The sequence below is a fragment of the Strongylocentrotus purpuratus genome, unplaced genomic scaffold (genome assembly GCF_000002235.5).
Source record: "Strongylocentrotus purpuratus isolate Spur 01 unplaced genomic scaffold, Spur_5.0 spur5_scaffold_7, whole genome shotgun sequence".
Lineage (NCBI taxonomy): Eukaryota > Metazoa > Echinodermata > Echinoidea > Camarodonta > Strongylocentrotidae > Strongylocentrotus > Strongylocentrotus purpuratus.
Window position 1 is genome coordinate 30,561,895 of NW_022145613.1, and position 25,170 is coordinate 30,587,064.

The 25,170-nt window shown below is 37.3% G+C and overlaps 2 protein-coding genes across 5 annotated transcripts in view; both read left to right on the forward strand.

Annotated features, from left to right (window-relative positions):
• Positions 1-278: 278 nt before the first annotated feature.
• Positions 279-4,750, forward strand: LOC105443551 (G-protein coupled receptor moody-like). Its single transcript, XM_030975033.1, has 3 exons — positions 279-712; positions 1,012-1,467; positions 2,002-4,750. The coding sequence occupies exons 1-3, from the start codon at positions 299-301 to the stop codon at positions 2,329-2,331; spliced, it is 1,200 nt and encodes a 399-aa protein (XP_030830893.1). The 5' UTR covers positions 279-298; the 3' UTR covers positions 2,332-4,750.
• Positions 4,751-13,356: 8,606 nt separating this feature from the next.
• Positions 13,357-25,170, forward strand: part of LOC576810 (dnaJ homolog subfamily C member 13) — a 44,450-nt gene continuing 32,636 nt past the window's right edge. For 2 of the 4 annotated variants that reach the window (XM_030973699.1, XM_030973703.1), the window contains exons 1-14: positions 13,386-13,492; positions 14,737-14,825; positions 15,500-15,575; positions 16,170-16,319; positions 17,367-17,411; positions 17,814-18,014; positions 19,065-19,207; positions 19,849-20,008; positions 20,669-20,760; positions 21,979-22,145; positions 22,635-22,714; positions 22,984-23,050; positions 23,532-23,637; positions 24,802-24,901. In XM_030973699.1, coding sequence (XP_030829559.1) covers positions 14,761-14,825; positions 15,500-15,575; positions 16,170-16,319; positions 17,367-17,411; positions 17,814-18,014; positions 19,065-19,207; positions 19,849-20,008; positions 20,669-20,760; positions 21,979-22,145; positions 22,635-22,714; positions 22,984-23,050; positions 23,532-23,637; positions 24,802-24,901 — 1,452 coding nt within the window. In that variant the 5' untranslated portion in view covers positions 13,386-13,492; positions 14,737-14,760. Of the gene's footprint in view, positions 13,493-14,736; positions 14,826-15,499; positions 15,576-16,169; positions 16,320-17,366; positions 17,412-17,813; positions 18,015-19,064; positions 19,208-19,848; positions 20,009-20,668; positions 20,761-21,978; positions 22,146-22,634; positions 22,715-22,983; positions 23,051-23,531; positions 23,638-24,801; positions 24,902-25,170 lie in introns of all 4 variants that reach the window. The other 2 variants (XM_030973702.1, XM_030973700.1) reach the window with 2 other exon arrangements.

Sequence of the window (25,170 nt, forward strand, 5' to 3'; positions counted from 1 at the left end):
TAAGCAAAACCAGTGTGAAAAGAAAGTAGACTATACTATAATGAATGCTCCTTAGCTTCTTGTTTTTGGAATGATGAAAAAAGATTCTTTAAAGGCGTATCTCTTCACTATGTTATCCTTTTAGCTTTTTTTTTGTTGGTTGAAATGATGAAAATGATTCCTAAAAAGCGTATTTTTTTTTACCTTGTTATCCTTTAGATTTCTTCTTGTTTAAACGATGAAAAATGATTCTTTAAAAGCGTATCTCCTTTAATACCTTGTTATCCTTTACAGATTACTATTCTGAGACGTGTTCACCATGTTTGATTTTGTAAACACTTCCTCCGTGCCGCAAGAGGAGGAGGACATGGAGCTCGATGTGGAGAGCCTGGGTGCTCGAAAAAGCCTGGCGGGATGGTTGGGCTCCATTGCTGTCTTGGGTTTCTGCGGGAACTCCCTCGTCGTTCTCTCCGTCATCCTGTACCCGAAGCTGCGTACGATCACCAATGTATACATCACCAGCCTTGCATGTAGCGATATCCTCTTGAGTTCAACCATACCCTGGATCATCGTTGGGTTGGTATCTACCCGGGGTTGGCCGCTACCGAATGAGACCTGTATCTTGGTGGCTGTACTGCGGTTCACCTGCAGCGGTAGCAGCGTGTGGCATCTTGTTGCTATTGGTTTCAACCGCATGTTTCTCATCACCACTTCAAATGCAACGTATACAAAGGTATCATTAATAAGATCCTTGCTGCTGCGTGTTTTTTCCTTTTCGTTTCCTTCCTATCCCCTAAGGATATTAAAGAACGCAATTACTGTAACCAGGGGAATTGGGGTTGGAAAAAAATACTTGCACCCTCTGTTGTAACATGTTAACTCATTTTCACATTGGTCAAATATTAACTGGATGATTTCGTTTAAAATTTATTGGAATAATGATTTAAGTGTTGCTCATATAGTACGCTCGAAAATACATAATTGGTAGTAATTTTATAATAAGCCTTATTTAATTTCTTGTTTCCTCCTTAGATATACAGCCGTGTTAACACAGGCATCATTCTCTTCTTCACCTGGCTGATCCCTTTCTCTGTCATCATCTTGCCTTACGCTATCGGTGCAACGGATCTGGGCTATGATAATGGACCTCATCTCTGCAGTGATCTGGAGGATAGGCCAGACGGAACGGAGAACCTCATACACACCTATTTGGCTGGCACTTTCTTAACTGCTGTACCATTGTTCATCGTATTATGCGTATACCTACGCATCTACATACATATTAAACTGCACGTGAGGAAGCAAAATGCATGGTCCTCTGAGCAGCAGCAACAGCAGAAGGATACTGCGGTAGCCACCGTTAGTTCGACCGTGCAAGGCGCGGGATCAAGCGACAAGGAAAGCGGTAACAACAAGGAAAGTGGTGGTGGGAGCAACGCAGATGGTACTGAAGGCCAAGGCAACTCAGCAAATGAAAAGAACACACGGGTATGAATCGTTAATTTTTAGGGGGTATTCAGTCTTGTATTCTACATATCCGGACCTATCCTATTCCTTCAAACGCGCATTGCGATGTATATCATAGTTGGAGATGTGGTCCTCTGTCCTAATTGGTTTGGGTACTGAGCATTTAACAGAGTCGGATGGCTCAGCAGTTTCCTAGGAAGTAATTGGTGCCATAGTATACCATTTCCGTCATGAAATTTGTTGAATGTCTAAGGCTTGTGGGGGAAATTACACCCATCAGGGCACCTTGTTTGAAAGAATTTCGTAGCGCTGACGAAGATTGTTTGGAGTCATAAGGGCATTATTAATCCATACACATTAACACACAGTTAACACCCTTCTTGAGCTGACCTCCCATTGTACGACATTTCTTGTAGTACTATAAGGCAAGAGCAATACGAATGTGAATCCGGAGCTAGTGCGGTTCCCATTTTTTCGTTACGACTTCTTTGTCACCCGCTTCAATTAATGGTTCAACTGTCTTTTCTTTTATTTGCTCGTATGCTTTCTCAACAGAATCCCACCGCTGCCGCCAAAAAGCCACCAGCTAAGAAAGGCAACGATCTGGAGACCCGCATCACCAAGAACACATTCTACGTTGTCATTGGGTTCATCGTGTGTATTGTCCCATACGGCTTCAACGTTCTCACCAAAATCGGGCCTGACGGTACACCTTTAGGTCAAGCTTTCCTCCTGTTCAACATATGCATGAACCCGATAATCTACGGCACCAAGCATCCGCATTTCAGGGCCGCCATCAGAAATATCTTCACGGGACGAGTTTCGGGTCCACTCGTCACGTCTAATACAGTTGCGCCTGTCAGCCACACTCAAGGGACCACTTGATTATCCACTTAAGGCATTTCTATTTGTGTCTTGTCGTGCCCAACGTCTGACCATAAGCCAGTACACCATTACAAAAAAAAAAATCGAAGTTTTAAATGGGCCGAGGTGTGACCATTCTTTCAAACGTTCATGGCATTTATTATGTTAAATGAACCCCTAAAAAATGCTAGATCCGGCAATATAAAGGTTGAATCTAATATGTGCAAGGTGTTTATTTTTCATTTTGAAAGTGCTGTCACTCCTCGACCCTTTTTTTAATGCTCGTTTAACATTTGTATAATATACTTGCACTTTCTATAATGTAAATTTACATGTGTGGACCTTCTAAGCGCCATTTGCTCATAATTTCAAAGTATATTTTAAAAGCTTATCTGAAATGTTCAAACGTTCATGGCATTAATTATTCAAATAGTAATCATTCCCATTCTGCATTAAAAAAATTATTTGATGTTTTGCAGAGAATGCATCTGCCTTTAAAAAAGCTTTATCTTGTGATTATAAACACTGATATCTTGATATTTACTACAGTAAAAGGGGACAAAAATGAAAGGGCTTGACAAAATCATATAACTTCTAAAAGATTCTATTGTCCTAGTACTGAACCCTATTTCATAAAACTTATTGTTCATACAACTTATTATTGATAATTGATTTAATCAATGAAATCCTTGAATTCGATTGACTGGGAGGAAATTCATCGTATATCTAACAATTGGTTATTTGACATTCATCAATTTCTGTTTTTCACGCATCAAGTGACATTTTGTGTCCATTTTGTACAGAAATAATCTGTACCGTAAATGAGAATGTAATCTGAAGACGCGAAGATCCGATGGAAAGAATTAAGCCAACAGAGAATGCAGTCTCCGATGTGACTACGTCTTTTTCTGTCGTCACCCCTTCATTATTGCAAGAAATAGTGGAAACAGACACATTAAGAGAGAATATCAAAATTTTACTCTTGCTTTCCTCAAACATCCCTTTACAATATATCGTACTACATAAAATGATATTTCATTTACAATAATAGATACCCGAACCTGTTAAAAAATGGAATGGAGCCCAAAACCCAAAAGTGAAGGAAGAAAAACAGGTAGAAATGAAAAGAACTAATTTAGATAAAAGTGCATTTCCAAAAGAATTCACAATTATCCTTCAGTTGAAAGTATAATCAGTATTATCGAAAAAAGCCCCTGGAAATTCGTCAGCCTTATATTATAATTATAAGCCTACAGTTTTATTTATATCGCCCAGATTTTGCTTGGTTTGTCAAGTATAATTATGTTTTTAGAAAGAGTGAACGTATAATTATAGCCAATTCAAGGGCTTTTGCACTATAATCACAATACATGTTTATTTTATCGAGAACGTTGATGTTTTATTGATTTGTAATTTGCATGTCAGTCCTTGATTTTACTTCGGCCTAATGAGACATTTATACACGTATAGTGCATAGACGAGGTCACGTTTACTCAATATAACAGCGTCTATGTTCTACCAAGGATATAGATGTTTATATTCAATTATCATTCGGATACAGAAGCACTTTCATTTTGTCACATAATGAAATAATAATGACTTTTTATATAGTGCAAATCCCGAGCTTCTGAATAAATTACGTAATTGATTCTGATCGCACGGGGGAGGTAATCCTTTCAATAATTATGTAGGACACAGTAGGTCACAATGATATACAAAAATGAACGGAGCTTTTGCATGAATCAAGGGGTGAAATATAGATTAAGGGAAAGGGTCCTTTAAAAAGGTCTTGTAACAATCACTCAGGTAATCACGTTTCGAGTACTTTCGTAGAACACACTATCTGACGATAACCAATAGTAACCAAGAGTACATGTAAACTAATATAAAAAGAGTAAATATACAAAATATACGAATAGTTTCAATAACAAGCACTTGTACTTTTTTAAGTGGTAAAGTCTAGGGTTCATTAAGTACGAAAAGAGTTACGTCATGTACTCGCACAAAATGTGAGTGTTCGTGATTTACCGGCCTGTAAAAGAAACCCCGAAGTGTCGACCCTACCCTTCGAAGATTAGATAGCTTGGATCTAAAACATGTTACATGAGTGATTGTTATAAGCCGGTCACAACGATCTACAAAATAAAACTACAGTGCTTTTGCATGAGGGATGAATTACAGATCAAGGGAAATTAAAGATCATTCAGAAGGTGGTGATATCTCATTCCGTTAACAGTGTATACAAAAGAAAATCTGTTTCAGTTTCAGTTTACTTTACATATCAAGATGAAACTACTTTCATTCTTAATACCCACATGTTTGTTGACACAAAATCAAATTACACAATTGCAATCTTAGGCTAGCCAGTAATGATTTAACATAAATACATGTATGTGTCATAGGCTCTTGATATAAAGACGTTTGCATCGATTCTGTCTAAGGTTTTTGCAAATAGACACATTCTTCATTATTCATGTATTTTGTTTCTTTACACGTATTTTTCCATATGTGGATTCAGAACTCCTGGTTCGGGCTCGATCTAGCCTGAAAATATTTTTTCGACAAACACTCAAGATAATAGGGAAGCAGAGAGAAAGGGAGAGAGAGAGAGAGCCGAGAGAGAGAGAGAGAGAGAGAGAGAGAGAGAGAGAGAGAGAGAGAGAGAGATGAGGGAGAGAAGGTTTCACGTGCATTAAACAAAAGTCTATTTCTGTATAAATGTACTGCGGGACACATTTTCATTTATATGTACTAAGTACTTAAATGTGCCAGATAAGGGTTTTCATCCCCCCCCCCCCCCTCCCGTGCGATTTTCATAATATCAGAGGAAAAGACCACATAAGAGCTTGTTTGTCTCAATCAGAATCATGATTGAAAATTTATTTTCCCTTTCAAAAGCCATAGTAAGTCTATGCTGTCAGTCAGAAGGCTCGTGGTGTAGCTGTAGGTGGGGGAACAGGGGGCATATATATGCCGACCATCAAATGAGAAAAGAGGTGAAAAAAGAAGGAAACACAAGAAGAAGGGGAAAAGAAAAAGGAGAGGGACAATTAAAGGGGACGTGAAATTAAGATGTTTCGTAAACCCCACCTCCTCTTACACCCTCTTCTAAATATAGGCCTACTTTATTAACTTGAATGTCATCGACCGAGTAAGAACGCCCCTCCCCCCCCCCCCCCCATGATGCCGGTGCCTCTCAATGTCTGGACCCATGCATGAATGCATGAAGCACTTTGGGGCATTCGACGGCAAATTCTCATTTCAAGTACATATTTTCCTTCAGTGGTGGCAATAAAAAATGGTTATAAACATAATGAAGATAAATAATGTCTACATTGATTAGATGCAGTGATGAAAACATTTGGACGTCCCTCTTTAAATAAATGAGAAAAAAAACATGGACGGCCCTTTTTCTTTTGATAATACAATGTTGCCCTCATTGTTTGCTTTCACGATTATGGGGAAAGGTTTTGCAGATGCATAATAATTTATCATTATACAAGAATCTCTCTTAATGCCACTGCAGCAGCTCATAAATTATACAAACCCCCTTTTTTTGCTGCAAAATACCAACTTAAAACCTAAAATAGCGATTTCAATGCGGATGTTGTGAGAGACTTTATATGGGGTATGTATGGAGAGCAAGAAGACGTAATAATTTTTTAGAGAGTATATATGGGGAGCGTTTCCATTTCTATTTTTTAATGAAAGAATGAGCGGGGAAGAGAGTGGTATCAAATTTAAAATGGACGAAGTGGTTTGATGTACATTATTGTTTCAGGGGATGCTCTCTTCAAAATTAGTCAAGACTAACTGCTGCAATTTTGTAAAACTTTATGTTTGAAATATTTGATTATATATTAAACATATATAATATAGAATAATGATGAAATAGATCTATGACTTTATAAAAGTTAAAGTTTGACATGTTATTAGAAAATATGTGTTTGATGTTAAAATAACACAATCATTAAATAAATGTTATATTGTAGGTAACGTTTGAGTCGTAATGAAAAGTATGATTTGCGTGAACATCCAACGTGAAATGTGGTTTATGTAAGGTAATCAAACGTATATGTTCGGTACAATGCCTTTTGTGTCAAATTTAGTTTATTTATACGATGTATTTGAAATATTACTGAAATTCTGTGTACATTTTTGAAAGTGAAAGGGAAAGTCATCCCTGGTATTAAGTTGGTTTTAATAGAAATAGAAAAGTGCGAGAAACAAATGAGTGGAAGTTTGAGCAATATCTGATTATAGATAGAAAAGTTATGTTTTTGGGGGTTATTGTTATCAGTGTAACACAAATTGGCAACACTATGACGTATCTTGCGAGGTCCTCTCCTATTTGCTATGTTCATAACATTTCATAAACTTTCATTGTCTTAGTTATTGATGACGGAATAGATTTGTTTTATACAGGGGTTGTATAACATATTTGCAATGAATATAATTTAGGGTAGATGTATGATTGACATTTTCTTATGGGAATATATATGTATGTTTTTTTAGCACAGGGCGAATCGGAAGGGACCTCGCAAGATACGTCACAGCGTTGCCAATTTGTGTTTGATAGATCGCACCTTAAAATACTGTAGTCATAACTTTTTTATTTTAATAGGATTTTGCTCAAAATCTCACTGACCTGTTTCTCTATTTTATTATTTGTTTTCTTCTATTAAAACAAACTTAATATCAGGGTGGACTTCCCCTTTTACAAAGCACATCTCCCCCCCCCCCAAAAAAAAAAAAAAAAAATCTCCTGAAACCTCTCTTTTCTGAAGTGATGTATCTACAAAGAGTGTATATAGTTCATACGTGGTTTGTCACATAATAAACGGACTGTAAATTAATGCATTTTTAAACATTTTCACAAGTGATCTTATTTTTGTTATAAAAGACTAAAATATGTAAAGTAAACAGCGCCACCAGTCAATGTACTTATTCACGTATATTTAGACAGATTAACACAATTTCAGTGACTGGAGAAAAAGGCATTAACGATTTGTATACGTCTCTAAAATAGATTATGAAGTATATACGTATATTATTTACTAAGAAATTAAAGGAATAATGTTTAATATTGTTCATGTTCTAAATGTGATATGTCGTATAGTGATGTCATGCAAAGCGACTAAATGAGGTTCGTTGAGATTGAGAGAGGGACACAAAAATCGAGATCGGGGTAGAGAGAAGGATGGAGATGTAAAGATGGAGAAGTAGAGAGAGAGAGAGAGAGAGAGAGAGAGAGAGAGAGAGGATGACAAAAGAGATAGAGAGGAAAAAGGGGGAGGTGAACACCTAGATGTGGAGCGAAATGAGATGGAGGGAGAGGGATGGAATGGAGAGGGAGACAGAGAGTTATACCAGGGCTGAACCTTTGATGGAAGAAATAAGTGGGTAAAGTAAACACGCTTCCCATACGACTTAATTATATTTATTATTATAACCAAACTTTTTCACCCAGTTATCTAAGAATACAAGCCTTGCTTTTAGAGTGACTCCTCCAATAATACATGCATGTTTTCATTATTTTGTTCAGATCATTATAACATACATGTACTTAGTAGGCTTTATTACCATTGTAAAGAGTAGTTTTAATTTCTTTGGTATTACTTCTCATATTCATTTTGTTACGTTTTCTGACTATTTTCGAAGTGTATTAAAAAAAAGGCAAACTCTGAAACTTACAAATTGAAATAGGGCAAGCTAGGCACATCGAAGCTATATTGTATCAATGTTACACAAATTACAGGAAAATCATATAAGTATGATTTGACCGCACGAGAACATAAAGCGTAATCAAAAAAGGAAATAATATCATATACACACTGTACTATAGGTAGTGGCGTAAACCTTTGCTCGTGCGTTGTGGAATGCTCTCTATCGAGAGAGAGAGAGAGAGAGAGAGAGAGAGAGAGAGAGAGAGAGAGAGGTAACGAGAAATTCGTGAAAGCAGATCAGTTGAAGTGATTAAAATGATCTTAAAACGTATTATTTTGTTCCTTTATGTTTATTATCCAGATGCTTTTATGTAATCTCCTTTTTTCCATACAAGTGCGCCTTCAACCAGTGGCGGATTCAGGGAGGGAGAATTAAACAACGATAGAAAAGAGGTGCAAGAGCATGAGGAATTGCATTTCTTTAAAAAGAAGGATGGGATAACAACCAGGCGCGTCGCTAAAGGGGGTGGGGGGGGGGTGGGTGCGACACCTTCCCACCTGTCAGGAAATTGGCGGCAAAATTGCCCTGCTGTCTGGAAATTGAGAAAAGGGGGAGAGGGAAAGGGGAAAAAAAGAAAAAGAAAAGGAAAAGAAAGGAAGGAAAGGGAAGAGAAGAGAAGAAAGAAAGAGAAAAAAAGAAAAAGAGGAAGGAGAGGAAAGAAAGGAAAAGAAAGAAAAAGAAAGAAAAGAAAGAATAGGAGAAAAGGTAAAAAAGAAGAGAAAAAGGAAACAAAAGAAACGAGGGATGAAAGAGGGGATAATAGCCTGAGAGAAGAGGGTGGGAGTAAAAGAGAGAGAGAGAGGGGGGATGATGGGTGGAGTCACCACGTCGAGGGGGCAAGAAAAATACGCATAGATAGTTTTCGTTGCTTTGTCGGGGTCCGCTGTGTCGGTATTCGTGCTCGATCCTCGTGTACTATATCAATGCAGAAGTCGGTGAGATGTACGTCGGTCGGCCGGCAAATTTGTTTTCCCTACGAACTGTGAATGATATCGGACAAATTCAGACAATGATTAAGAGTCGGTACAACGAATCGTCTTCTTTCCATTATAATTTAATCAAACGTGAAAGCTTCCACGCTTCGCGCGGGAGGGGGAGAAACTGAATTCAGACAAGGATTAAGAGTCGAGAACGATGCTACGAATCGTCTTCTTTCTATAATAATTAAATGAAACGTCATAGCTTCTGCGCTTCGCGCGGGAGGGGCGAAACAAGAAGTAAGAGTCAGGAACGGTACAACGAATCGTCTTCCTTTTCTAATAATTTAATGAATAGTCAAAGCTTTTGCGCTCCGCGCGGGAGGGGGAAACTGAAAAAGAACTTAGTTCCTGGCCCCGGGTTTATAGGGTAAAATTTGTAGACATTGGGAGATTGGCATTAATATATTTGGCGGTAATTGGTGGCTAGTTTTGTCGGTAAAGGGTGGCCTCTACAGCCACCCCCCCCCCCCCCCTGCTGAAAAGGTCTAGCGACGCCCTGATAACAACACGGTTTGTACACTCGAGATAATTTTTGCAAGTACTACTAGTCAAGTACCAGACCATCGTCTTTGTGCATTGTGTAGCAACGAACTATATACAACGTCTCGCGACGTGACAGATCACTTTTCTTTAACTTCTAACCTATCAGGAGGCCTCGTTTTTTCAGGAAGTCCCGGTGCACTAAATTTGGTTCTCAAATTGCAAAAGATCCCTCTACTGTTGGACGGGGTACGAGAAAGCAATTTTCCGTCATATTACTCCAGGCTTGGTCGCAATGGCGTAGACAGGTTCGTACACCTGGGGGATGACTCAGGGGCGGATCTAGCTTTTTGCTAAGGGGGGGGGGGGGTTGACCAAAATAATGACGATGCTCTAGCCGCGAAGCGGCGATCCGATTTTTTTTTGGGTGTTTATTTGAACCCCGTAAGTGATGTTTTCCTGGCATCTATTAACACAATGGAGACCATAAAACGTCATGATAACGTCTTTTTAAATCAAGTAACAGTTAAATACACAGTTATATCCAGAGTTATCATGTGTTTGGTTAAGTTACCAGATGAGTTGAATATCTTCTCACAATATTTGCACTTGAAAGGGTTTCTCTCCAGCGTGCGATCTTTTTTCTCCTTTTTTTTTTCTTTCTCTTTTTTTCCTTTTTTTTGTTTTGTTTGTTTTTTGGGCCGCCCAAGGGGGGGTTTTTAACCCCCTAACCCCCCCCCCCCCCGTAAATCCGCGCCTGTTTAATCTTGTGGTTATCTTGTGGTTTCCAAACCACAAGATAACCACAAAATACTTGTAAGATTTTCTTTTTTTTACCGTCTGAATTGGCTTTCACCGTGTGAATGCGGCTAATAACAATAAACACAATTACAATAATGATGAGGATTATTATTATCATCATCATTATTATTATTGAATATTATTATTATTATTATTATTATTATATTATTATTAATATGAACGGTGACAGAGCGCGCTGGTCGAGCGGTTTAAGGCGCTGTTTTTAGTAACATCACCTATTGTTCGCAAGAGTTCGAATCTCATCTTCGACAAAAGTTTTTTTATTTTTTATTTTTTATTTTTTAGTCTATTTTTTTTCGGCATATAAAAGTATTAATGACTGCTTTAATATTCGAGAAATAGTTGTTTTTATACGCTCTCGGGAAGGTTACAATTGGGCTATTGCCCTCGGCACGCCTCGGGTAATAGCACAATTCTAACCTTCCCTTGAGCGTATAAAAACAACTATTTCTCTCAAAGCAGTCATTAATACTATATCATTATTAATATTATAATTGTTATCATTATTATTATTACTATTATTATCATCATTATGACTTATTAAAGGTACTATGTCCTTTTTGCAGGCCAAAAAATGAAAAAGTTAAATTCCAACTGCATTTGAGAGATAATACTTATCTAGAACTTCCCTAAAAAAGGTGGGGCTTGAAAATGTCTTTAAGTGGGAAAATAATGACTATTAGTTGTCAAATCGACTTTAGGGCTATAGAGCCAAAAAGTAATAGTCTTGATTTTCAGACAATTGTACCGAATGGTCTTACGTTTTATGTTGCGCAAAGATTCAATCAGTTTAATCTTGGCCATCACAGAAGTGTGTTATTGATGTAGACAAATGCTCATGTACCCTTTACAACTCTTTTCATGTATGTTATTACCAAAGAAGAAAAAAAGCCAGTCAGTCACTCAATAGTGTCTGACAGTGAAGTCTAGCAAGTAAACGGGTTTCCTTGCATAATTTGAATATGAGGACACTGCTAACGTTTAAATTTTACAGATAGGACATACATGACATATTCATAATTCCTGCAAAGTTCTACAGAATTTGAGGTTGGCTTCCAAAGGAACAGTACCTTTAAGTAAGCAAATATCATTCCCCAAAACCTAGGGGGGGGGGGATGATTGTACATGCCATCCCCCCACCTTGTGAGGTGGGGGGATACATCCCCCTCATCCCCCCCCCCCCCCCCCCGTTGTCTACGCCCCTGCTTGGTCGCACCGCTCCCTCGCCCTTGACGCCTCGCTCCATCGTTTTTCATATATTTCACCCGAAACGATTTTGTTCCCCCGGCCCCCGGTAAGAAATTCCTGGATCCGCCACTGCCAACTCTTGATTTCAAGTGTATTCGGCGCCGTATAAATCTCATATTATCATTATTATTATTATTATATGGGCATCTTGCGGTTTCTGATTTTTTGTTTTTTTCTTCGTATACATTCTGATCGACGAGGAAGTGATAGTTTGCCATCGCCTGAAACCAAAAGGTGATTATTTGCTTTATATTCCACATCTAAAAGAATTTAACTACAAAAAAAAAGGACATGTATGCATCTACATAAAAGACACCAGGCCCAAATTCACACCAAAAAATTAAAAGTTTAACCTTACCCCTTGAGGGTACGGTCCGCGCATGTGTTTGCTTTTATTGCGCTCATTGGTAATGCTGCGCTCATTGGTAATGCGCGCTTAATTACGCCTGTTTTAGTGCGCTTTTGGATAATCTTCAGTGAAAGTGCGTTGCACTGTGTAGGTAGTAGTACTATCTACACAGTGTAACGAACTTTTTGCTTCACCCATAAAATAATAATGGGCGAACTATCTTTCATCACGTGATTTACTTTTGACCAATCGTAGAGCAAGATTCTTAGTATGTGGAATATAATACTTACTAGCTCTATATAGTTAAGTCGATTCGACAACTCGTTATTTTCCAACTTAAAGAAATTTTCAAGCCACCCCCCCCTTTTTTTTAGGGAAGTTCTAAATTAGTATCATCTTTCAAATGCCGTCGGAATTTAACCTTTTCATTTTGTTTGGCCTGCAAATGGGACATAGCACCTTTAACGACGCAGATCGGATCACCACAAAACATTTTTCGGGAATCGTTTAATGTTCCACTTATAATTCACTGTGGATTTAATTTAGGCCTAAGACTTATCAAGGAGTTATCATGTTGTTCCCAGGCGCGTACGCAGGGGGGGGGGGGGGTGTTTGGGGGGTTAACCCCCCCCCCTTGGTAATTTTATGTGTGTAAACCCCCCTAAAAAAAAACCTAAACCCCCCCCCCCCCCCTTTGGATTTTTTTTTTTTTTTTTTTAATTATTAAAAAAAAAAAAAAAAAAAATTACCCCCATGGCTGACCTAAGAAAGGTGACCTTACCCCCCCCCCCAACGGAACAAAATGTCAAATTTTCAAATTTCAAGACCCCCCCCCCCCCAAAAAAAAAGTGTCCTCTTACCTCTCTCCTCGTTTTTTGTTATGCCATTCGATGGGAGGGGGGGCACGTCCCCCTCCAATAGCTACATGTACGCCACTAATTATGAGAATAAAAATGTATGCGGCCTTTAATTGTTTATGGTTGAGACTGAGAAATTAGGGGCAGGGGCGCTGCCCGGACTATGAAATGCAATTAGATAGGATTTCAATTAATCTCAAGTGTCGTTTTGGGAGGCAGGTTTATGTATTGATTTACATATGGTCAGGGCTTGAATTAATCAGGCCACCAAGGCCATGGCCGTGGATGCCCCTTTGATTGGCCTCAATGCCCCTCTCATTGGCCTTGGAGATTTTTTGGTGCCCTTTCCAATTCTTCCTATTTGTTCTGCAATATAGGAATGTGCCCTACAGAAAAGTGGCCTTGCCCTAAAAATATTGAAATATAAGGCCTGTATGGTAATTAGAAAACATAAATTAAACTAATGATTTCTACCTGTGTTAACAGAATGATGCACTTCCGCACACTAATTATCAGCTGTTGTCTTCTATGCTTCTGTTATGCATGTAATATGTATACGAACAGTACGTAATCAGGATGATCAGTGCATACACGCCCACCGCGCAAGCGCAGTTTTGTCTGCACGGGACAAGATGGCGACCCGCTAGTGGTAAAGTTTCACAGAAAATACACTCTTAAAAATGTGTTTTACTGTCATCTAAAGTTTGATATTATATGAGGTAAAATTGTATGTGTACGAAGTTTGAGGGTTACTGGTTCACTCCTGTACTATTTGGATCGATTATATAAATAGCAGTATTTACGGTCCGCTATCCATTTATTATTTTGGCAATCTTGTGAATGTGAGTTGTGTTGTGTACGGAAGCGGGAGTGACTTGTGGCCTGTGGAGAGTGAGTATAGTGCAGTGCACTGTGCATGTGTGAGCTGTGACTGCCCTAATATCAGGCTAATGACTAATGCCTTTACTTTTACCCGAGATTCTGGAAAAATGCTGAGTTCTCAGTTGTCGGGCTTCCAGTGCAATTTTGTGTTTCTTCCTTCACGTAGTTGGGTTCGTTCGTTCCCCTTGAATCATTACATGAGTCGATGATCTCATTGCAGTTTAATTATGTGACTCTGTCTTGGCGTGCGTCTGTGTCTGTAATTCTGTGAAACTTTGAAATGGAAAGGTTGCTTTGAATCATAACCATATAACGTAGAGTTGATATTGTCATTCGAATTGAACATGTGAACTTGGTCTGAATGATATTGATAAGTGATGACTGATGTTGAGCTGTATATAATTGTAAATGGAATTGCCTTTTTCTGTTGGAATTGCCTTTTTCTGTTGGAATTGAAGGTGAAGCTCCTTAGTCTTGGGCTGGTCTTGAGACTTGGGCTTCACTTTAGGTCTATTAATTGTCTTAGAATCTCTAAATCTACGCTTAGATGTAATGTTGATACTGATCGAGTTGGGCCAAGACTGGCAAAAGAAATGATGATTTAATATCTTCTTCATCTCTTCTTATTTATCTTGCCATATTTTATTATACATATTGTGATTGAGTTTCGACATTGTCCTTTTATTTCATTTTTGTTGTTGTTAGCTACTACCACTAGAGTCTAGGTTTATATTAAATTGACAGATATGTACGAAACTATAATATAATGATAATATTTTAAACATTTCTTAAATACTGATTTTGCATAAATTGAAGTAGACTTTTTTTTTTTCTTATTAAACAATTGCATGCAATTTGGGTAATCAGATGCTTAAAAATTTCGGAATAAAAAAATAAATAAAAAAAACATGCCTTAGGTCTATATGAAAAATACACTTATATTATCATTTGTTTACCATATTTACACACATGTAGTAATGTGTATGAACATGCAGTTTGAAGAATGTACAATGATGTCATAGTTGAAATGATTTTAATCTTGATTTTTTTCTTTTCTTGCTTGGACCTCCCTGTTTTTTAGCAGAGCTATATTTGAACTATCAAGATGGCTATGAGGGAAAATAAGGATGTGGCCAGCTACTACACTACAAAGCACTCATGGAGAGGAAAGTAAGTAAATGGATGCCTCGGCTTTTTAAAATTGTATTACTCCCTTGTAGGTTATTTTGCACTTTCACTCTCTACCAGTCCTTTCACAATCCTCTTGCCCCTCTAAGTCCCAATATCAGAACTATCAAACAATGAAGATGATTATAAAACATAAATTATGTTTTTGATACACTTGCATCAATTCCATCACTATGTTGTACTCATTATTTTCCAATTTGGTTAATTTTTTTATTGTCTTGTTGTTGACCATATTCAAATTCATTTCATTGGTTTCTTTGTCACTAATATTATATATCCATCTATCTATCTATCTATTTATTTATCTGTGTATGTCCCATACCGTAGTCTTGAAGGTTGTTTGGGCGACAATGAAATGGACCTTGAGCAACAGGTTCTCCATTTAAGTGCTTCCCGTCTTCAGCTGTTTTAGTCAGCTGCTGGAAAGACATTCCCGTCCACTTCTTGATGTTATTAGACATGTCCTAGTTGGTCTGCCCCTCTTTTCTGCCCCTCTTTCTTCTCCCATCAGTTCCCCCTAGCGGTATGGTGTTTGCCAAGCTATTCTTCCATCTAGTTAAATGCACAAACCCCTGTAACTGCCTTTTTTTCACAATTGTCACTAATCTAGAGAAAGATACATTTATTAAAATAATTATATATTTTCATGTTTCCAGATACAAGAGGGTATTTTCAGTTGGATCCCATGGGGTCACAACATACAATCCAAGCACCATGGAGGTCACTAATCAGGTACGTTATCTTCAAATTTTCCTCTTCCACTCATTTCTACTTCTATTTCTCAATCTCTTCCTTCCTGTTTTTTCCTTTTTATTTTCCTTCTTTAATCCTTAAGACTCTGTTAAATTTTGCTGGAGAGACACAACTGTTGAGGTATGTTTGTTTAGTTGAAGCAAGGGAATGGAGAAATTAAATATGGAACTTGAAGGTATTTTTGATAAGAATGATGATGAAGGACAATTAATTCAAAAGGAAATTTAATCTAATATTTGAAGTCTGTGGTATTCAAATACCGTTGCATTTTTTAGAAGTACATGTACATGTAACTTTAAAAAAAGTTGTATACCAATCTCCTAGAACACTATTTTATCATTTTCTGTACTGTATTTACAATGGACTTCCACACTGTTTTTTAAAGCTCGTGCTAAAGTGATTTCTATGTTGTCCCACTCATTTTGATACTCCCATTAGTATTCTCATCCACTTTAGAAACATTTGGCTACATGTATCTTCATCATTCCACATGTACACTGTAATTAACCTTTGTGACAGTTATTACATGTTATTACCGCACTCACTCCCTCAAATCTACGCTTCATTTTACAGTGGGCATACAGTGATTTCTATGGGATTGCGCCGAACACGAAAGCTCAACTGAACAACGAATTCACCATCACCATCAAGAAAGGGGGTAAGAAAGGAGAAACAATGAGGTTCTCCACGGAACACAGGGCAGACATCATCACAGAAGCTCTGGTAAGCAAAGCAAGTCATTAATCTACGCGGTTCATGATTCTTTCTAGTCTAGCATACAGGTCTGCCAACCCCTAGGAATAATCCAGAATATTCTGATTTTCTGGATTTTTAGGACCTGAAAATTCAGAATACTCTGATTTTTCACATTTTTTTTGTTTGTATGTGTGTTTAAGCCAAATTAAGCTTGTTTTATCATGTGCCGCGATTTGAGATTTCATGTATTGCGTTCGTTGATCGGCTTTATGATCAAGCAGAGAATTTGTATTCGCTTTTTGGTACAGATTTACCATGTATTGCCACTTACACTGCCGCTGCAAGTGAGATTTCTTATTTTTGCTAAAAATTCCTAATTCTCGTTTTCAAATGTTGGCAGGTATGGTCTGTGTTTAAATCATGTGACATTAGGTGTGTGTAGGGCCTAGGAAGGAAGTAGATATTTACAGGTGCGTGCATGAGAGAGCAGATAAAAAATCTTCATCATCATCTTTCAAGATCCGTTTCACTTACGTTGTAGGGTTAGATGTTTCATGTTTTTGTATGGTCTTTCTCTATTAAAGCCTTCAGATCTTTAGCAGAACAGGAAAGATAAATTTGAAAAAAATAAGAAAATGTACATGTCCAAGAAGATGACTGGCTGCAAAAAAGAAGAAAATTTAAATAATGAGAGGTCTATAAGAGAGTGAACGTGAGAGAGAAAGAGAAAGAGGAAGAGGAAGAGATAGTGAAAGAAAAAGAGAGAGAGAGAGAGAGAGAGATAGGAGGCAGGTTGAGATACAAGAACAACTAATAAGTGAAACACAAGAAAAGAATATCAAAATAGAGAAAGATTTATATATATATATGTACATATATATGATAAAACTGAATCATTCATTTAAAAAGTACTTGACTAATTATGTCATGATATAACACTGACAATAGTATTTGCAATAAGCATTTACATTGAACATGCCATTGGAACCAAATAAGGGTCAGATATACAACTAAACAAAATAAAAAATTGTGGTTTAATAAAATATCTTATTCTGCTTTGATTCAAATGTCCAGAAATTCAGATCACAGTTTGGAGGTGGCAAGCAGGGAGTAGAACAAGTAAGTGTCCATATATCAAATTATGTTGTTTGTAAGTTATAGGTTAGTTATTTATACATTCTATCTTTTAAAGGTACCTTTAGCTGTGAATTACCTGCAAATCATTCAAATATTGGATATTTCATGTTAACCGTTCTGATGATCACAACTAACCCACATGCTTCAATTTAAACTCTTAATATTGTCATGAGTATTATGTATTTTCTGTGTTATAATACAAGTACATGTTGGTAGAAAGTTAAGTCCAAGATGATGAATATTGTACTTAAGTGTGTATTGATAATGATTTATTATTTCTGCAGGTACACATATTTGGATTTTATTTGTGATCTCTCTTTCATGGGTGATGATGCAATAATATCGAAAAAACAACTTACAAACTCTTTTCATGTTCCTTGACAGAGGTACAATGCATACAAGCACCACTGGAGTGACGCCAGAAGGTCTGTTGTTCTTGAGGTGACTCCATGTTCCATAGACCAGAAGGATCCTACGTCGGGAAGAGTCATCTGCTCCTACTACTACAAGGACATTGAGGGATTCACACAGGTGACGGGGTATCCAGGTGGCTTTGCCATTGCCCACGGGGGCTTCAGCAGATTGGTAAGTTTCTTACTTTGTGCAACACCTTATCTGGGGGGTGTTTCACAAAGACTAAGATCAACTTTAAGTTGGACTTAACTATGGCAGGCTGTTTATGCCACTGTTTGCTCTCACCATTTACTGGCATTGGTCTCTCAAGGGAAGTACAAATCGTGGTCACAAATCTACAGAATTTATCTTTTTTGATAGTTCATTATTGAAGGGACAAGTGTTATCTAAAGATCCTAATTGAGAGACCAATGGTAATAGCAACCAGTGGCATGAATGGTCTGCCATAGTTAAGTCCAACTTAAAGCAGATCTTAGTCTTTGTAAAACACCCCCTTGATCTGGCGACAACAATCACTCCTTGCTAACATTCTGCTGTGAACAGAATTCCAAACTTCATCAGTGATACCAATGCTATACCCTAACTTTATACCTAACCCAATGCTCAATCACAACATAAGCCCTAAGGCTATATCATCAAAGATACAAAGACTTGAATGCTTTTCGCTGGAGATATCTTGAACCATTCTTTCTTATATTCTGAAGCTAGTCACCTTGATTTGCTGAGATGCTTATGTTGTTCATGCATTTGTAAAAGTTGAAGTAGACACCTGCAAAGATGTATATATTGACAACGGCATGACGAGACCCTGCGATTCCATTGCCGATATACTTTTGTGTAAGGATGTAGTTAAAGTGTATCAAAATACTTATCACTGCATCACATTTGAATGAGTGTATATTAAAGGGGATATAGCTTGACAAGAATACGTGTTTTTCCCGTGGCCTGACTAGGGGCCAATCGGGTATTATACGACTACGGACGACGCGACCGCAGTATACACGTGTGTGCAACGTACGCAAAATCAAAGCGTGAGGAGAAGTTTGGTCTGTTTCGCGCCCTTTTGCGATTGCTAGCGCACTGACCCAGTTAATCAAGTCCATTTGTTTATGTGCAGTTGTCCGAAAGAGGTCCTAGATGGCATTAACCAGTATTTGCCATAGCACAGCCCCTTTTACTGAACCGTACTTATTCTTCCTCTGTGTTGCTCTATTATTTCAGCACCTCTTTGCCACAGAGCAGAAAGACCAGCTGATCAAGCAATCTACCGAATTTGCTGCCAATTACACAGGAGTCATCCTGAGAATACGCAAAGAGCCCATTTCACTCGAGCAGTTCACCAACAACAGACTCGGCAAATACAAGTAAGTGTGACATGGACCCTCAGAGAAATGTTAACAGAAGTGGAAACGGTCTGAAAATTATTCTTCAAACAGTTATAATACAACTCAACTACATGAACAAAACTGCGCTAAAAGTACCAAAGATGAAATAATTAGTGTGAAATTGCACTGAACTCCTATTTTACTCCAAGCCCAAAATGATATATATTTTCATATTTATATGTTATATTTGCGATATTGTGCTGATAGATATAGCATACCTGTCAGGCTAAGCTAATGCAATATGTGTACCAGATAACTACGTGTAGTCATCACATTGCCATTTACAGAATGAGATGTAGAGATCCTATACAATATTATTGGAACTAGATGATTAGATTTCTTCCAATTTACTTATTTTACCTGTAATTGTGGTGCAGGTCCTATGCAGACCTACATGTAGTTCTACAATGTAGGGAGACAAGAAAAGTGGTCTTTATAGGTGGGTGGTCCTATGTACAGGTTTCTTTAGTACATGTTTCAATGAGAAACCATTTCCAAGGGAAACAAAAAAAGGGTGGTCTTTGTACACAGGTGGTCACTAAAGCAGGTTTGACCGTAATTTAATTTCTTCTATTTTATGGATGTTCACTGTAATCGTGGTTTGGTTCTCTTTCTCGTAGTGGGGATGAGGCGCTGACATCACTAGCCGAGTTTGGGGTTCAGAAGTGGACACCACGACACAACGAGCCACAGAGAAGAGTGCTGTGTCTGACAGAGACGTGTATAGTAGAGAGAGATCCTGGTAGCTATAGTGTTATCACAGTCAAACCTCTATGTGATGTAAGTCAATGTTATCAAGGGGTCACTGACACAAAGACGTAACTCCATTTTTGCCATTTTGAGAAAAAGTGGTTTTTGTGTCACTTAGCACTTCGGCCTTAAGGACTGAAGTCTATGTTTCACTAGTCATTATCTCCAATGGGGTGTTGGTTGGAGTTATGTCTTGTGTTTCCTGGAAAACCCACATTTTTCTGAACATTTTGATATACTCATTTGGCAAAATATGGAGTTATGTCTTTGTGTCACAGAACCTTCGTTATGTGATTAATATTGTTGAATAGTGACTTGGGGGTTTTACGATGTGGAGGAAAGAGTCTAGAAATAAGGAGAATGAAAGAATATGTCGTTGCATGCTTGGCTGAAAGATGTGAGCTGGGGAAATATGTATCATTTCATGTTTTGGAATGGGAGTACCATTTGATGCCCTACTACCAGGTGCACATTATTTTAAAGTATCCAGGAAGAAATATTTGAAAAAGGACAAGACTACCAGCCATAATAGAGAGAGGAAGGGGAAATGCAAGAAAGGGGGTCCATGCAGTATGATACCCGCAGGATGATAAACAGTAATGTGTTGAAAGTCTGTCAGAAAAAGAAAAGTATGACAAACACATCTTTTTGTTCTAGCTAATTGTTTGTTTGTGTTTTTTCACTTTGTAGATATTTGCAATAATCCGTAGCCAAGACAACCCACAGATGTTCTTTCTAGAGTATGTCAAAGGTCAAGTTAGAAAATACACATCGACAGATAGGTAAGTTTGAAATTTCTTACATTAGCTTTCATATTTTGTCTTTCAAAATAATGTATTAATATGTATTTGTAGGAATAATTCTGTGTATATAATTATCAATAATTTAATTGTATACCTTCTTGTAATTTGTTTGATATCAAGGTATTGAAGGAGTCCTTGTAGGCAGTTTTGACTTGTATATATGAATGATAGAATATTAGAACATCACGCATACATGACCATGTAAAGGGAAAATATTTCTCCGTTTGGTTCCAATGTAGTTCCTTTGTAGTTTTATTTTAGTGCCAGTTCAGATTGAGAAAACTTTTTTTGTTAAAACCCCGAATATCGTAAATCTCTGTGTATAAGATGTGCCTTTTTCCCGACCTCTGCAATATAGTGGTCGCAAGCTATAAACACGAATACACGTCCGTACTTGATTTATTAGCTTCATTTAAACAAATTAAAACCCAGTCATTGTTCCAATGCATGCCCGACAGCAAAGTCTCTGTTTTTGTTCAGTGATTTTTTTTTCCTTCCAATTACATTAATTATTTGTGAATATTGTGATTTCTTTTGATTTTCCTATTTAAAAAAAACAACAACAAAAAATTAATCGTTTAACCAAAAAACGTCCAGTTTCGAACAGTGGTTAAACGAAAATTGAAATATCCTTGATGTTACAACTCTATATATGTCACTATCAAATGAATATATTTGTCTTCTTGTAAAAGCTGTTAAATATCTTGATCAATAACTAAATTTGTAACATGTATCTAAACTCCTTTCATGTGATTATAATACAAAGTATTGTTTTGTATTGTAATATTTCTATCATGTGAAATATGGAAACAATAAACTGATACTGAAACTGAAACTTGGTCACACTATGAAGAAGGAAAACAAATTGTTTTTCATGTTAACATGTTGGCATGAATTTATGGTGTTTTTTTCTCTCTTCCAGGAATAAAAAAGAAATGCATTCTCCTTGCCAACATTACCAATCATGCAATGTGATGTTACAAATTTGTTTTGTGAGAAATCATTGAAAGAAATGCCAAGAAAGTTATGATAGGTAATATATCATTTTATATACGGTAGGAATGGTCACATGATGTGACCCCTTTCAATATAGGCCTATGGATTTGTTTTGGTTCTAGGACAATTAACCCCTGTGGACAATTACCCCCCGACAGTTTGACAGGACAGTTTGATTTTTCTTTCATTTCATATGATCAGAGATAATTTAATAGCTGGAGTTCTAGATGGCGTCAGAGCGAGTGGCAACAGGGATGTATGCGTGAAGATGACCTTCACAGATAGAGGTCAAAGGCAGCAGCCCTTGTACGTGCCGGTCGACGAAGACGTCGAGAGCCACCATTTACGCTTCTTAGCAGTGCCATACAGTAAGTTATTAGGCAGATTTTAAACTGTATTTCATTACATTCACCCAAGCAAAACATAACATTTCACGCTACCGCATTAACGGACGGACATGGCGACTTTCTCAGATTCAGCATTCTGAAATTTATGGGTTGATAACACAGAATATCGGTTGAAATCATGTTATGATAAATATTCATATTTGCAAAAAGGGAGTATTAGTAACAATCTTGGAATCTTAATTAACATGTGAGTTTTCAATCACAACCATTACAAAATGTTTCCATTGAAACAGTAGAATTTTTGTGTTGCTGAATCGTGCCAAACTCTATTCATTTAAGAAGCACAAAAATCTTTGATATTTCAAGAAAATTTTGTAAAGTGTGGAGGAAATCAACTGCAACAGCTATTTATGCTTTCAATGTGCATGAAAATGCTCTGTAAATTGTGCATACTATATTTAACCGAGAGCTGAATTTAAATATGTTATTGGGTAATATATTTTCTTTCAGACAACAACTTTGATGAAGCAGTTATGAGGTTCAACAACAACATCTCATACAGCGGTCTTTTACATGCTGTAACTCAAGACGTAAGTAACAAAATATTGAAATACACATATAATTGTCATATCTGTGAAAGAAATAACATAAATATCATTATAAATCTCTATGTAGTGTGTTCAATGTCAACTTGATTAATAGTCACTTTCGTAAATTAATTTGAACTTTGTATATTATTATTTTAAACTGAGCAGATGTATTTGATTAGAAAGAAAGAAAAGAAACAGACATGATCATGGTATATTTGAAATACAACACCTGCAGTCATTTATTTGGATTGTCTATTTTCTTGCTGTAGGGTTTCTTTGCTGAGAACAAAGAAAAACTCATCAATGGTGCTTTGATGGCTCTTCTGGCCCATGAAGGTAAGTTTTAGAGATTGAGCGAGATTTTCTCTCACATCCTATGCTAAGATATTGAGCCAAAAGAATGTTAGCTCATATACTTTTACATAGAGAGTTGTTGCCCTTCAGGCGCTCAACATGTGATATGTAACAAGGGACCAAGTGATATATGATTAATGACAAGTCTGAAGGCTGCGGTGTCATCCAACTCGTTTTCAAACTTACAATCTCTTGGTTCCTTGATAAATATTGTATTCTCTGAGCTGCTGCTCCCTTTCTTATGGGTTTATAGTTCATTCGCCAAACTGTAGTGTTGAGATGAGGTTCAGAAGATAAAAATATGTGGCTCATATAACAAAATTTAAATATGCAATTGTTACGGATACCATCTGCATTTAGAATGTGGTTATGGTACGTTCAGAATACTACCTCCTAGTATGAAGGATGAGACTTTATTGTTACTGAGGTCTCAGGTAGCTCCTTACTTTCTATATTTTATCAGGTGACCCTATGACAATGCAAGCAGAGATCCTTGAAAGTCATATTCAGGCCCTGAGGAGATTGGTTGCATCCAAGGCCGGCTTTGGGGCATTCACCAAATTACCAAAGTGAGTATAACTATATAGTAATTGATGTGTCATGCACGTAATAGTTAGGGTGCGTTCAAGTGATTTAAAAAAAAAGCTAGAATCACAAATCAAAACGCTGTTTAATTACAAAAGACGGTTATTACCGGAGATCGTTTAAGCTATTTTCCATCAACGCTAATTCTTGCTCATTTCAAGCCCAGCCACTGCGCATCACACTGCGCAGTTTGACAAAGGAAGTATAGGTCAACTTCGGCGCTCGCTTTTTGAATTTGTTTACGGTTGATTGTCGACATAAACGGAAGCAGGCCACTATAATAATTTTTTAGCGTTTTGAAACACGTTTATTTTTACTACCAAAAACAACAACAAAATTGCTTGAACGCAACCGTGTTTTAAACTTAATGTCTTTGAAAACCGCATTTCTAGGGTAAAAAAGTGTCGCTTGGACGCACCCTAAAAGGAATAGAGTGTCGTCCTGTTTCCCCCTAGATGTATTATAGGAAAAGGGTCGTTAGTTTCCATGTGCAGAAGCTCATAATTCGCTGACACCAGACTTGGTTGGAAAACCATTAATGGATGTACAAGTCTGCACACAGCAAACCTGTAGTCCCATCAAGAAATACCCTGTATTCTCTTGTAGAGTCTTTGGGTGAGGGAAATGTAAGATACTGAATTTACCATATGGGGGAATGGGTGGAAAATGCAGAGCATTACATAAGGCCTGTTGTTCATAAGACTGAAGGCTTATTCCGGTGATTGGCAACACCTGTTATTGGGTAAACACCCAAATGGAGTTGAATACCCCCATATGCATCTTTACCCCATTGCTAAAGGGAACTGTGTGGTTCCTGTATTAAGCCTATTTAATAATATATTACATTTATAAAGTGCTTAATACAATGTTTCTAAGTGTTTAACAAAAATACATAAAATAATGTTAACCTACAAATTACAACAATATTATCCATGATACATAATTCTGATAACCGATTCCTAATAACAATCATACAATAATAGTAGTTAATATTTACATAACACGAAATATAGGATTACTTAAATATTGAGCAGATAAATCTTAAGTTTACTCTTGAAGGTTTCTAGCGTTGGGGACTCCCGTATTTCATATTTGGACACGATCCCTTGCCTATTGACAAGTTGTGTTGCATTATTTTTCTTCTCTAGGTTCCGTGAGAGAGTGGGCATCCGTGTAGTGAAGGCCTTGAAGAGGCAGGACGATGGTGTAACACATGCAGCAATAGACATGCTCTGTGCCCTCATGCAGGTATTTCACTGAATTGTCATCAGGCTTTAGGTTCAAAACCCTAAATAAACAATGCTAAACTTTCAGATTGTAATACCCTTTCTCACCGTCCAAAGCATGTCTAGAAATCAAGATGTGCCATGTAACAAATGATATGTGCAATATTTATATGTACAGTCTGGGCATAATGTAGGTGGGTAAATTGGCTTGGTACTCCCTGTACAAGGTTAAGAAGACCATCGGTATCAGGGAGTTTAATATCTAACGAGGTTATTTTACTTGCAAGGGAA

Bases quoted from the DNA above. Each gene is read 5' to 3' on its own strand.
- LOC105443551 (XM_030975033.1), top strand. From the start codon at position 299: ATGTTTGATTTTGTAAACACTTCCTCCGTGCCGCAAGAGGAGGAGGAC. The intron at 713-1,011 runs GTATCATTAATA...TTTCCTCCTTAG, and splicing joins CAAATGCAACGTATACAAAG to ATATACAGCCGTGTTAACAC. The intron at 1,468-2,001 runs GTATGAATCGTT...CTTTCTCAACAG, and splicing joins CAAATGAAAAGAACACACGG to AATCCCACCGCTGCCGCCAA.